The sequence below is a fragment of the Helianthus annuus genome, chromosome 2 (genome assembly GCF_002127325.2).
Source record: "Helianthus annuus cultivar XRQ/B chromosome 2, HanXRQr2.0-SUNRISE, whole genome shotgun sequence".
Lineage (NCBI taxonomy): Eukaryota > Viridiplantae > Streptophyta > Magnoliopsida > Asterales > Asteraceae > Helianthus > Helianthus annuus.
The window spans coordinates 133,229,849-133,243,746 of NC_035434.2; the positions used below are offsets into that span (position 1 = coordinate 133,229,849).

At 36.9% G+C, this 13,898-nt stretch overlaps 1 protein-coding gene across 1 annotated transcript; it reads left to right on the top strand.

Annotated features, from left to right (window-relative positions):
• The first annotated feature begins 3,982 nt into the window (after nt 1–3,982).
• On the top strand, nt 3,983–10,941 carry LOC110922289 (ubiquitin-like domain-containing protein CIP73). The gene is made up of 18 exons (XM_022166611.2): nt 3,983–4,075; nt 5,913–6,450; nt 6,546–6,663; nt 6,809–6,916; nt 7,007–7,125; nt 7,231–7,305; nt 7,398–7,532; nt 7,634–7,706; nt 7,813–7,943; nt 8,034–8,198; nt 8,281–8,449; nt 8,522–8,575; nt 8,659–8,724; nt 8,816–8,841; nt 9,620–9,730; nt 9,853–10,353; nt 10,478–10,630; nt 10,709–10,941. The coding sequence occupies exons 2-18, from the start codon at nt 5,977–5,979 to the stop codon at nt 10,754–10,756; spliced, it is 2,526 nt and encodes an 841-aa protein (XP_022022303.1). The 5' UTR covers nt 3,983–4,075; nt 5,913–5,976; the 3' UTR covers nt 10,757–10,941.
• Nucleotides 10,942–13,898: the final 2,957 nt, after the last annotated feature.

Consider the following 13,898-nt stretch of genomic DNA (forward strand, 5'->3'; position numbering starts at 1 on the left):
TATATTTGATAAACAATTGGACATTTCATTTTAATTTATTTGACCAATTTAATCATATTTGGACACGTTTTGTAAATATTGTAGTGTATCCATCATCTACCTATCTAACCTTATGGTTTTTGGCAAATGTTTTAATCCAAGCATGCTCTTAGTATGCTTTTAACTATTTCACAAGTGTGTGAAGAATTAAGACGAATCAGCTATGTAATGATCCAACAATGACGATGTGTTTCATGTTGGTTAACTAATACTTAGAACATCTCTAACGCTCATAAATCTCTTCGTTATGAGCTAATGTCCTATGCCATTTAGAATTTAACCTTGTTTCACGTCCAGCTACACCGGTCCCATGATTCTTAAAAATGGCGTGAACGTTAAAGGTGTGAAGACCCTCAAGCCCACAATCTTTGCAGTGCAGCATCAACTTTTTGCCCATGATTTAATTACTTGACCTAATGAAACAAATCCACATCACCCCCATTACCACTCTTCCCTTTTAAGTTTTTTTTTTAATTTAAATATTATTTTAATGAAAACTTGTGAAACCATAACACAAAGACGTGAAAAAAAGATTAGTGATAGCTCATGCCTATGTGGCAGCGACGTGGAGTGAAAAAAATGTGAAACCATAACACATAGCCTAAGGGGATAACGATGTGGCCTCCAAAAGAGGACAACCCCATTGGATATGGCGCCTGCTCATTGGCTTCCACTTAGACGTTGGATTTCAGAACGAGGGAAGCAATGGATTAGTGAGGTCCTTCGTTTGTAAAAAGATACAAAAGATCCATTGAGATGCTCAAATCTTTCATCTTTTTTTTTTTTCGAACGAAAACTTTCATTAATATCTTTGATCTTTAAACACTTTAAATACCATTTGATATTAATACCAATCTCATACCACATCTATGACTAGGGATGTCCCAGCCTTACCGGTTTTTGCTCGTAGTGTTAATTTTACCGAAAATTTCCCCAAAAAAAATTGTAGTGTAAAATATTGGATTTTTTAAGAGTTTGCCCCCACTGATTTGGACTTTAAGAGTCCGGCTCACACAAAATTTCCGTTCGAGCTATGTCATTTGGAAAAAAACAACTTCCTTAATATGTTACTTTTACTCTTACCCCTCATAAATTTTTTGTGCTATTTTTTGAACTAATTTCCAGTTTTTTAATTGCATCAATTATTGGTGAGTAAAAAACGCTGGACAAAAACACATACTCATGCACATGCAGATCTAGGGTCGTTTAAATGGACATTACAAATACGCCACCTTTTCAAATGCTTGCAATTATCCCACCGATTCATGTTTATCATATATTAACAAAAAGTAGCAAATCGGTTAGGCTTGGCTTACAGAACCCTTATCTCCTTTCATTTTATTATATTATTATACCCTTATACAATTAGCAACTTAGGTTACGTCTCATTTGTTTAAAAGTCACATCATTTAGTTCATTTTTATTCAAACCCTTTCATTTTATACATAACTGCCTCTCACATATGTAACTGATTATATTATGCATATATTTTCATTTATCAACTTAGATTACGTCTCTTTTGTTTAACGATCATGTCTGCTAGAAAACCACATTTTTAAAAGGCAAATTGGATTTAAATAATCCTAGCTTTCTCAATTTGGCCGATAATAATCCCAACTCAGTTATTAGCCGATAATAATCCGAACTGCTCCACTTTTGGCCGATAATATCTGCGTTAAATATAGCTTAACGGAGTTAAGTTTTTCCCGAATTATAAATTGATGTTTTAGGGCTTTTGATTAGAACGAGAATACGAGTTGATTGACGTAAAATGTACCTCGAAATACTGTCCCAAACGAGAAACCAGTGCTTCAATTCGGGTGTTTAAACTTCTAATTAACAAAAATCAAGCTGTTTGAAGCATCACTTCGAGGTAAGTTTTACATAAATCGACTCGTATCCTCGTTCTGATCAAAATCCATAAAACATCGGTTTGTAATTCGGAAAAAAACTTAACTCCATTAAGCTATTTTTAACGGCGGACTATTATCGGCCAAAAGTAGACCAGTTCGGATTATTATTGGTCAATAACTGAGTTAGAATTATTATCAGTCAAATTGAGAAAGTTGTGATTATTTAAATCCAATTTGTCTTTTTAAAAAGACGCGACTTTTAATTTTCTTTTGTTTAACAATCATGTTTAGAAAAAACACGCTTTTAAAAAGACGCGACTTTTAATTTTGTTTAACAAACACGTCTGTACTCTATTAGAAAACCACAAACAAACACGTCTGTATTTAATGAAAGTGACCTTTAAAAAAAATGACTCATAAGTGACCACACCATTAAATGTCACGTTTCAAACGCGACTTTTAAAAGTCACGTTTCAAAACAAAACCACACCATTAAATGTCTTGCATTTAATGAAAGTGACCTTTAAAAAAAATGACTCATAAGTCACACCCTTGCATTTTGGCAGTTACCAAAAAGGGGTATTAGCACCCTTTTGTTTTGGTAATGAATTGGCATCATATCCTTTGTGGCTTGGTTACACAATTCAAGCGAAGAACATATCCCATTGTTATCCCCTCAATTTCTTTGTCTATCTCAATTATTTTTCGTGTTATGAATTTACATCGAGAAGGAAGATTTTTCTCAAGAAATAGATGAAAATACTGTATGTTTCTTTTCCTCATTATCTATTTAATTTGCAATTCATGTTTGTTTGTGTGCATGGTTATGTTGATGTTTTATATGATTGTATATGGATAATGATTGATGAACGTTCATTTGTATACGATTTTGTTGATAGATCTTATATATGATTACAATAATTATGCTTCATGTGATCATATCATACATTTGTTTTCGCTCATTTAGATTGGTTCGAACAACAGGAACTTTAGGTATATTTAGAGGGATTGGTTTTGTGAACGGTTTCAAAAGATTGTGCATTAGTATGAGGCTGGGGTTGGTAATCACGCAATGATAGTTTAAACAAACGTAATGTTATAGACGGCGATTCGTTATGAATCCTACTCTATCTTCGTGTCAGGCGATTTGTTATTGTTCTTCTATGAAAACTACTCTATCTTTACGTTTTCTATATGATAAAAATTAAATTAAACTGATTAAAAGTAAAACTAAAAACTCAACTAAACTTTAAGAAGTGGTTTTCATTCGGCTGTTAGTTAAGCTCAACTAAACTTTAAGAAATTGTTTTGAAGAATGGCCAACTTTGCCTATACGCATCTTGATTTGGTAGGCTAAAAGATCAAAATATTTCAAGCTTAAATGTAAAACTAAAAACTCTGTTCCCTATTTGTAAGGCCACACGGGGCGGAACTTGTATAACGCGTGATAGGCATTTATAACGCGTGGAACTTCAAAATCCCCACCCCCACCTCATTGTATAACGCGTTAATATATAACGAAAATCCAATTTCGTTATTTTTACAACGCGTGATTTTTTTTTTTTGTGAGTGTATTGTTGGTTGGGGGGAAATTGCTGGGTGTGGTGGTGAGTGATGACCACCCCCACTAAAAAAGGTTGTGAGTGATGAAAAAATGGGAGATGACATGGCGAAACTTGATTGGTGCTTGTGAATGATAGAATTCTATCACTAGTGACGGCGTTGAAAATATCACGAAAGCGGGTTTTCGTTATAATATAACGCGTTGAACAATATGCCGGCGGTGGCCCATCACGCGTTGAACAATATTCTGTTATACAATAACGGCACCACCCCTTCCTCTCGATAATACATGTGCATGATGTTCAATATGTTTTTTTTTTATTTTTTTTTCTAATAACGTTCAAAATTTTAAGTTTTGTTATGCACATATCGAGTTGATTTCCGTTTTGAAAAGAACGTTTTGCATAAACTTAACAATTATCGCATCTCATGTATTCTCCGACTGACTATTCGTTTCAATTTCATTTGCATATCGGACACATATGTTCATCATAGGCAAACGATGACGAATTGAGACTGGATGGCAAGATCCTCCCCCGCCTCAAACACACCGGCACTGATTTTGTTTTCTGGCATGAATTTCGACAAATCGTAAATCTCATTTTGAGCCTTTCAGATTGGTACGTAAGTTTTTACTTTACTTTTGCAACTATACATGTTTCATTGGCTCGATGAACGGAATTCTGTGATTCTGATCTTAGTATGCATACATGTGAAATAAAGTATGAAATAAAGTAGATATATGTGACAAGCCAAGATTAGAAGGTTGTGGTATTCAAGAGATTATTAATATTTGATCCGACCGACATTACATAGGCTGAGGTGAGTTTAAGATCATATTTTGGCAAATTAAACTTGCTATGGGTAATTTAAACCACATAAGGCCACAAACAGGTATACCTCCAAACCCGATGGGAATTACTAGGTAATGGGTGCCTGATAAGTCTTAGACTAAAAAGCAACATTTGAAGATAAGGGTGGTTAATTCGGTTGATCTCACGGGATGACTTCGAGGACATCAAGGATAATAATAAACTGGTAATTTGATTTTTTGTATTTGATTCATGTTTATCCTTATTTTTTTTTTTTGAACAGCCTCATTTAAGTTAGTTTGTTTAGAATTCGAAGTCATAGGTCTAAGTGTTCAAATATGATTTGTTTGAGGGTATTATATGAACCCGACAATAACATAGGATTTCAATATTGTTGTCATTGATTTGTATGCTAGGGATAAAGCAACACGAAAAGAAAGTTTCGAATAAACTTAAAGTTTTCGCATTTAATATAGTGATACTAACACATTCAAAATCAACATCCCGCCGTAACGTGCGGGTTGGCGTCAACTCGTTTGATACCAAAATTAATGACATTCAAAGATTGCTCTTCATTAGATCGTCTCTCCATTTTGACCGTTCACTTTCTTTCAGTAATTTTCTGTTTTCCTCTAAATTTAATCGCAATTTTGTGTTTTCTTTGCGTGTTCTTGACTTCTTGCATCATCAAATGAGTAAATTCGATATGTAGTAATGCCCTATTCAAATGATTGAATAAGTTTTAGCCCTCTTTCTATTTTTATGACTGCAAAGCCCCAAATTTCTGGATTTGGATGGTGTTTTGGTGTATTATTCATCAGATCATTTTAAATTGTTACCCCAAAACAATTAGAAAATTAATGTACATAATTAGGTCTCTTCAAAAAGCTCGCAACTCGAAAAACTCGCTCCAAATCGGCTAGGTTTTATAATCGAAGCCGGTAGCTTGTTAGCTCGTTTAAGTATGTGTGTGCATGTATGTAATTATTATGTGTGTGTGTGTGTATATATATGTATATCTAACTTAGTTGTGCTATTGGTGGGATTTACTGAGTATGATGATGATGATGATGATGATGATGATGTGTGGGCCCTTGGGGGGGAAAAGTGAAATTGCACTATTTTTAAAGTTATTTTTTTAATTTCGTGAAAATAACGTTAAAAGTGGCGGACGGTTAATCATGCATCATGTGGTGGCGTTGACAGCCGAAGGACAAAAGGGTACATGCACTAATAGGCCTTTGTCCCGATTGTTGAGTGTTGTGTGCCTTATGTCCAAGGCTTGATGCAAAACTACTATCGAGCCAAGGGCCTCACTAGAAGCATCCTCTCTATTCCTACGGGGTAGAGGTAAGGTTGTCTACATCTTACCCTCCTCAGACCCTACCTTAGCTTTGCTATTGGTGGCATTTACTGAGTATGATGATGATGATGATATATATGTATGTGTGTATGTTAAAAATTTCTAAAAATAAATGAGTCGACTCAACAAGTCACGAGCTGACTCGAGCTTTTGACGAGCCAAGCCAAAGCTCAACTTTCATCTTGTTAAGATAAACGAGCCAATCCCGAGCTCACCTTGGCTCATTTACAACCCTATACTAATGTATTCTTATCTTACTATCATCATGTTTTGGATATACAGATATTATTGAAGATCAATTAGATAGTATTACCGGTTCAGTTATCCTCGTTCGAGATACTTTCTCATGGCAGACCATCATTCCGATAAAGGTGTGAGTACAGATAATGTTTCTGTTAAAAGTGTGGAATCGGAATCGGAATCAGCTGGTGTGGCAAATCAACATTCTGATGTTGCAGATAAACATTCAGATAAAGGTGACAGAATAGCTGAAGTTGCACTCGAAAGTTTGAAACCGAAAGGTGGTGCAGAGAAACAGTCAGATAAAAATGAAACTATAGCTGAAGTTGCTCGTGTTGCGGATGAACATTCAGATAAAGGTGACAGAATAGCTGAAGTTGCAATTGAAAGTCTGAAATCAGAAGGTGTTGCAGATAAACGTCCGGATGAAGGTGAAAGTATAGCTGAAGTTGCTCTAGATGCTTTGAAATCAAAAGGTGTTGCAGATAAACATTCAGATGAAGAGGCTTCTGGATCAACGGTGGAGATTAATATCAAGACGCTAGATTCACAGTTACACAACTTTATTGTCGATAAAAATGTATCTCTTCCATTCCCTTTTTATATACGCACACATGTCACTCTTCTTCAGTCCCCGCTTATCCTCTTTTTTTTCTTTTGTAAATAAAAAAACAGATGTTAGTTTCGACATTCAAGGAGACTATAGCTAGTGAAGTCGGCCTTCCAGTTGATCAGCAGCGGCTGATTTTTAGAGGCAAGGTGTTGAAAGATGAAGACCGTCTTTCAGAATACCGTATCCTATAATCATGTTACATAGTATTAGGTTGTCAAGTGTAGAATGTGTATATATATATATATATATATATATATATATATATATATTCTATATATATTTCCCATGTAGTTTGTACTATGGTTTCAGCCTTGACGGTTTATAGATGTTGAAAGTGGACATACACTGCATCTAGTGAATAGACAACCATCTGAATTTCAACCCTCATCTGGCTCGCCCAATGTGGAGACAGCTGCAAGGAGCAGCAATGCAGGTGAATTTTGGTGATACCCTTATTTTATATATACACGCACACATGTAATGACGTATGCACAAGAAAGTTAAATTATGATTTTGGTCCCAGGACAAGATGATAATGTGACCGGTACACGTCCTCGCGTCGGGCATGTTTCACATAGTGTAGTTCTTGGGACATTCGGCGTCGGAGAGCAAGATGAAGGCGGCAGTCCAGATGTAAATCAGGTTCTATATTCTGCAAAATTGTTTTCTATAAAGCGGTTTAGTGTGCTTTGTGGTGATTATATTTTAAAACCGTTTTTTTTTTTTTTTTTTTTTTTTGTATTCAAGGTGATTGGGGCAGTTCTTAATTTCTTTGGGCAGGGCCTCATCGCTGGTACCGGCACAACGCAACCACACATGCAGGTGACTTGTGTTTTTTCTTTCATGATGATTTATGCGCATATAATTTAGATTACTATTTAATTAATATATTTTGATTGTCTACTTGTTTACAGTTCAGTATGCCCATGCAAGTTGCTCTTGGAAATGAGACGGGAAATCAGTCGCAGCCTAGAAGTCCTCGTCAATCAATGCCTCAAGGGTATCAAATCCCAGTGGGATCAGTGCCAGCTGTACCTACACTTGCCACGGTAATAAACATGTTGTAAACTTCCTTATTTCATGCTAAAGTTTCTTTAGTATTTTCTACATGGCCTTACGTGGTATTCTTGCCATGTTTACTCACCTGTAGCCAATACCTGAGTCCTTACACACGCTTTCTGAGTTCATGAACCACATGGACCGAGCATTATCTCAAAATGGAAGTAAGAGTTATTATTTTTTGTTTAACATAACATTTAGACATATATCTTTTTGCATTGTTTGTATGACCTTTATGTTTGGATCTCTTTGCGGGTCATCGACCTTCAGATAGTACGGAAGGCTTCCCGTCTGTAGAACTACCCTCCAATGCTCGTGGCTTGCCGTCAGTAGCAGCTTTGGCAGTTGTCATGCGACAAGCACAACGTCTTCTTAGTGGGCCCGCTGTTGATTCTTTATCTGTACTTACCTTTCTCTATACCCTGGTGTTCATAACTATTTACCATATTCTGGATGATAATTAAACGAAAATTTAACTACGAATTTTCTAGCATACCGCAAGAAGGCTAGAGGAACAGGAGGGTTCAAGTGACGTCACGGTGAGAACCCAGATTCAAACGGAAGCAATGCAGTCGGGGCTTGCTATGCAGCATTTAGGTGCTCTTTTGCTAGAGCTAGGTCGTACGATGCTGACGTTGCGTATCGGACAGTCACCCGTATGTCATAACTTTTTTCTATATGCAACGCTATAATCTTATAGAAGTTATCATTTACAAGTGATTATGGTAAACATTTTAGGCTGAATCTTCTGTAAACGCTGGGCCTGCTGTTTACATATCTCCTTCCGGTCCTAATCCTATTATGGTTCAGCCGTTCCCTCTGCAAACTAGTTCTCTCTTCGGTGGGTCCGCTGGTCCTGTTGGAATAGGAGCCGTTCCACGACACCTTAACATACATATCCATCCTGGTCAGTAACTAAAAACGAATCACTACATATGTTGTTATCTTGGTGTTTTTCATGTGTTATTCATATGAGTAGGTCCAAGGGCAACTAATGTCGAATCAAACCTAGGAGCACACGCTAACATAAACGGTAAGTTTTTCTCTACTTATTTATTTTCATAAAAAGTTTACTATTTATGTGTTACAAGAAGCTTTTGATTACTATGATAATAGCTGGAGTCAGCTCACAAGCCAGAGGTGTTGGTGATCACATGAGAAGTGGAAATCAGAGTTCTGTCGGTATGTCTATGCTTAATATGTTAAGTTTTAAAAATTTTAATTTATTTTGTTTTGTGACCTTGTGTTAACGTTTGCTATTTTTTCCATCTAGGCCAAGCAGATGCTGGTCTTTCAGAGGTTCGGACAGTACGCTTTATGTTTGTTTCTTGATGTGGCAGTTTTGGTGTATGGTCGATTTGGGCTAAATATTTATCTCAAACAGGTTAATTAAAAACAATAGCTAAAAAGAAAAGTATATTTTCATATGTTAAAATTTAGATTATTATTGTAATAGTTTAGTTTTTACAATCATACCTAACCCATTAATTACTTGAAAGAAATTTATAATACAAGGGTAAGTGTATTTGGGCCGACCAGACCTGAACAAACAGTAACAACCATAGTTATTAATAGCAAATAGCGGACGATAGCGACAAGCTATCTATACGCTACATGCCTACGTGGCGATAGCGATGAAATAGCAGGCGTTTTTTTATGTTTAGCGACACACTAGGAAAAAAATTCAGAAATTTTTTATATGTATATTATATCCAAATAAGTTGTTTTATACGCTGTTTCATGTGTATGCTTAACAAAAAACCTAAAATCCTGCTATTTTATACCTATAAAATCCCGCTATTTATATTAAAGCAGAAAAAAAACCTAAAATCCCGCTATTTGCCCGCTATGGAGGCGCCAAAATCAAATAGCGACACATGAGTGCTAAGCTACGCTATTCGCTATAGCGCTTGCTATGACCACTATTACTAACTATGGTTACAACAAGAACCCATTTTGACCCGATACCCAACCCACCATCCTGCCAAAATCTTCCATTTCTACTAGTTTCTCTTTTGTTTTCTTAGATTTATCAAAGCCATATTTACCAGAATGCCACTTACATAGTATCTAACAGGATGTAGGAGGCACAAGAATGAAATCTTTAAGTGAAACGGAAGGTGGTTCGTCATCATTCAGTCGAAGGAACATTCCCCTTGGACTTGGCCCGGGAGGTTTACAACCTAAAGTGTGCCCATGTTCCAAACATTTTATTTTTAAATACCATGATCAGTTTTTCCGTTGCTATATTATTTCCACAATTTTAACAAGATTAGTATATGCTAAAACTGTCTATAAATTTGATGCTAGAGACGAAATCGGCCGACAAGATTAGAGGCGAGTAGTAGTGGCGTTTCTACTTCATCGGCTGGAGGCCAACTGGATCCTGCAGCAACCATGAATCAACTTATGCAAAATCCCGCTTTAAATAATCTTTTAGCTGGTGTTTCGAATCAAAATGGGTCCGGATCACCGGATTTATTTAGGAATTTAATGAGTCAAGTTGCGCAAAACCCTGAAATGATGAACACAGTCAATCAGTTTGCTCAACATATGGATGGTAATCAAGATTTAAGTAGCATGTTGGCGGGCATGGGTGGGTCCGGTGGCAGTGGCAGCGGCAACCTTGATATGTCGAGTTTGGTTCAACAGATGATGCCGTTTGTTTCTCAAGCTCTCAATAGTGGTAGTGGAAGTGGGAGTTCAAGTTCAAATAAGCTTCAATCTGTACCATCTAGAAAAGGCACGCTTCATCGACGTTCCAGTAGTGTGAAGAGTTTGAACATTAATGAAAGATCGAGTGAATTTCAGGTTTGTTCTAACACAGTCAAGTTTGAACGCTAATGAAAGATCGAGTGAACACTATTAATTAACGGTTTGTGTAAATGTTATTGGACTGATACTTAACGTGACGTGAAATGGTTCGTATATGTAGATGAACCTTGAAAACGCGGCCCAGAAAATAGTGGAACATTACCCACCTCTAGAAATATTCTCATCAATAGTCCAAACTGCTGCTGCTTTACGCAACGATGTTTATGATACAAATGCTATTAATGCATTATGTATGGAAGAGGAGCTTGCTCAGGTTAGCATCTTCGGTTCCCATATTTACTTTTAGCTCCTGTAAATATTTAGTTTCATTCAGTTGTAATTGGATTTGCAGGAATTTATGGAAATGTTGAAGCGTGACATTTCTCGACGGCTTCAGTAGATGATGATCATTGCAACTCTTTCTTTTTCCCTCCATTTGTTTCTACGTTTTTGGTTGTTTTGGCGGGTGAGGTCGAGGATCTTTGTAAGGAGTAACCTGTGGTGATATCAGTTGAAGAATTATTGGCTTCTTGATAAATTTTGTTGGTGCATTTGTCAATCTTATTGTTTTGTCTTAGGTTATATAACAAGTCTATGAACAAAACATGTTTTACTAAAGTTGAAACGGGTGAGACTGGTATAACGTTATCTAAAATGTATTAATGCGTAAAAGCTCTTAAATCGTTTTTACTCGGTTAATTAGATTAGAAATATAGTAATTAACATGTTCTTGATAAGAAAACAATGAAGTTGTATTCTGCAGAACTTTTATATCCTTTCACACGTTTTGATACAAATATACAAATGAGTCTCTCAAGTAACTGTCAAATGAACATCTATATTATAACTGCCAAAACGGTTATGGGGGGGGGTGGTTTGTATATCTGATTTATAATACTTCCCCTCAGATATACATTATCATTATTCATCATACACTATTAACAACATACTTCAGGATGATGTTAAATCGGTACTTCAGGACCTATAAGATAAACCGATACTGCTGGACCAGTTCGGCTGCCTCGTTAAAAACCTTACTAAGAAAACCCAATGGGACAAAACTTAGTCAAGGAAAAGAGTACAGCGTGTATAATGCTCCCCCTCAATTTAACTAACATCTTTCAATCTTCGGAGCCCGATCTTATGTGATAAATACTCAAAACTGCTTCTAGGTAGTGATTTTGTGAAGAGATCAGCTAGATTTTCACTTGACTTGATCTGACGAACATCGATTTCTCCTTCCTTTTGTAGGTCATATGTTGAGAAGACCTTTGGTGAGATGTGCTTTGTTCTATCGCCTTTAATGTAGCCTTCTCTTATTTGAGCTATGCAAGCAGCGTTGTCTTCATAAATAATCGTCGGGTCTTTCTTGATTTGTTCTAATCCGCATGCTTCTTGTATGTGATTAATCATGGATCTCAACCACACACATTCTCGACCAGCATCATATAGTGCTATTAATTCGGCATGATTTGATGATGTTGCTGTAAGTGTTTGCTTAGTCGATTTCCAAGAAATTGTTGTGCCACCGTATGTGAATACATAACCTGTCTGAGATTTTGCTTTGTGAGGATCTGATAGATATCCGGCATCAGCATACCCAATAAGTTGGGACTTTTGATCCTTTTGATAGAAAAGACCCAAGTCTTGTGTCCCGCAAATATACCGAAATATATGTTTTACACCATTCCAGTGTCTACGTGTTGGATTCGAACTGTATCTCGCTAGTACATGAACTGCAAATGCAATGTCAGGTCTTGTGTTATTTGCGAGGTACATAAGGGCACCGATCGCGCTTAAGTACGGTACTTCCGGACCAAGTACTTCTTCGCCTTTTTCTTGAGGGCGATAAGGATCCTTGTGTGGATCTAGCGGTCGGACAACCATAGGTACGCTAAACGGATGTGCTTTATCCATGTTGAAACGTACTAACATCTTCTGGATGTAGTTTGATTGATGGACAAATGTACCATTGCACAGATACTCAAATTGTAGTCCGATGCATAATTTTGTCATACCAAGATCTTTCATTTCAAATTCCTTCTTTAACAACTGAGCAGCTTTCTCTATCTCTTCAGGAGATCCGATGATGTTGATATCATCAACATAGACTGCTATTATAGTGAAATTTGAGAGTGATCTTTTAATAAAGACACATGGACTGATCAGACTTGTATCTTTCTTTTTCGAGATATTCACTAAGTCGATTGTACCACATACGACCAGATTGTTTGAGACCATATAAAGATCTCTGGAGCTTTATAGAACACATATCTCGAGGTGTTGATTTTAATGCTTCAGGCAATTTTAATCCTTTAGGGATTTTCATGTAGATGTCATTTTCAAGTGTCCCGTATAAGTATGCGGTGACGACATCCATTAGTCTCATATGAAGTCCTTCAGAGATTGTGAGGCCGATTAGGAACCTAAGGGTTATCGCATCCACTACAGGGGAATACGTTTCCTTATAATCAACTCCTGGGATTTGGGAAAACCCTTGCGCTACAAGTCGAGCCTTATATCGTACAATCTCATTCCTTTCATTTCTCTTTATTGCAAACACCCATTTATAACCTACTGGTTTGACGTCTATGGGTGTTCGGACTACAGGTCCGAAAACATGTCGCTTCTCGAGCGAATTCAATTCAGCGTTTATGGCTTCTTGCCATCTTGTCCAGTCATTTCTGTGCATGCACTCTTCTAAAGTTTTAGGTACGTAATTATTTTCATTGGTTACATCCGTTGCTATAGCATATGCGAATATATCATCAACACGTGTTTTATTCCGGTTCCACATTGTACTATCTTGTACATAATTAATAGAGATCTCATTTTCGTTCGGTACCGGTGTTTCTTCTGAAACTTCATTTTCCTCTAGATTCATAGTTGTCTCTTCTGGGACATTTACCTCTACCGGGGTTTCATTTATGACCTTTTGTGAGTTTTCACCAACTGCGTTACTTTGCTCTTTTCGTTTCTGGGGGTTTTTGTCTTTGGAACCGATTGGCCTCCCACGCTTTCGTTGTATAGTAATCGCTTCTGGGATTACTTCAATTCGAGCAGGTGCATTTGATGCTGGTACATGTGACTTTGTCACTCTATTCGTGTTTGTGAATGCATCTGGTAATTCATTCGCTATTCTTTGCAAATGTATAATCTTTTGGACTTCATATTCACATTGACCACTTCGGGGGTCGAGATTTGATAGCGATGATGCATTCCACGTTATTTCTTGTGTTACCAGTCTTTCTTTGTCCTTATCTCCCTCTAAGACTGGGAACATCGTCTCATCAAAATGACAGTCAGCATATCGTGCGGTAAACATGTCTCCCGTCATCGGTTCTAAATATTTAATAATGGATGGGGAGCTAAACCCAATATAGATACCCAGTCTTCTTTGGGGTCCCATTGTAGTACATTGTGGTGGCGGTATTGGTACATATACCGCACAACCAAAAATTCTAAGGTGGGACAAACTTGGTTCTCTTCCGGAGACCAGTTGCAATGGGGAGTATTCGTGATCAGCAGTTGGTCTCAATCTA

Coding starts and splice junctions, on each gene's coding strand:
- LOC110922289 (XM_022166611.2), top strand. CDS start 5,977: ATGGCAGACCATCATTCCGATAAAGGTGTGAGTACAGATAATGTTTCT. Junction 6,451..6,545: donor ACTTTATTGTCGATAAAAAT/GTATCTCTTCCA, acceptor ATAAAAAAACAG/ATGTTAGTTTCGACATTCAA. Junction 8,725..8,815: donor TGGAAATCAGAGTTCTGTCG/GTATGTCTATGC, acceptor TTTTCCATCTAG/GCCAAGCAGATGCTGGTCTT.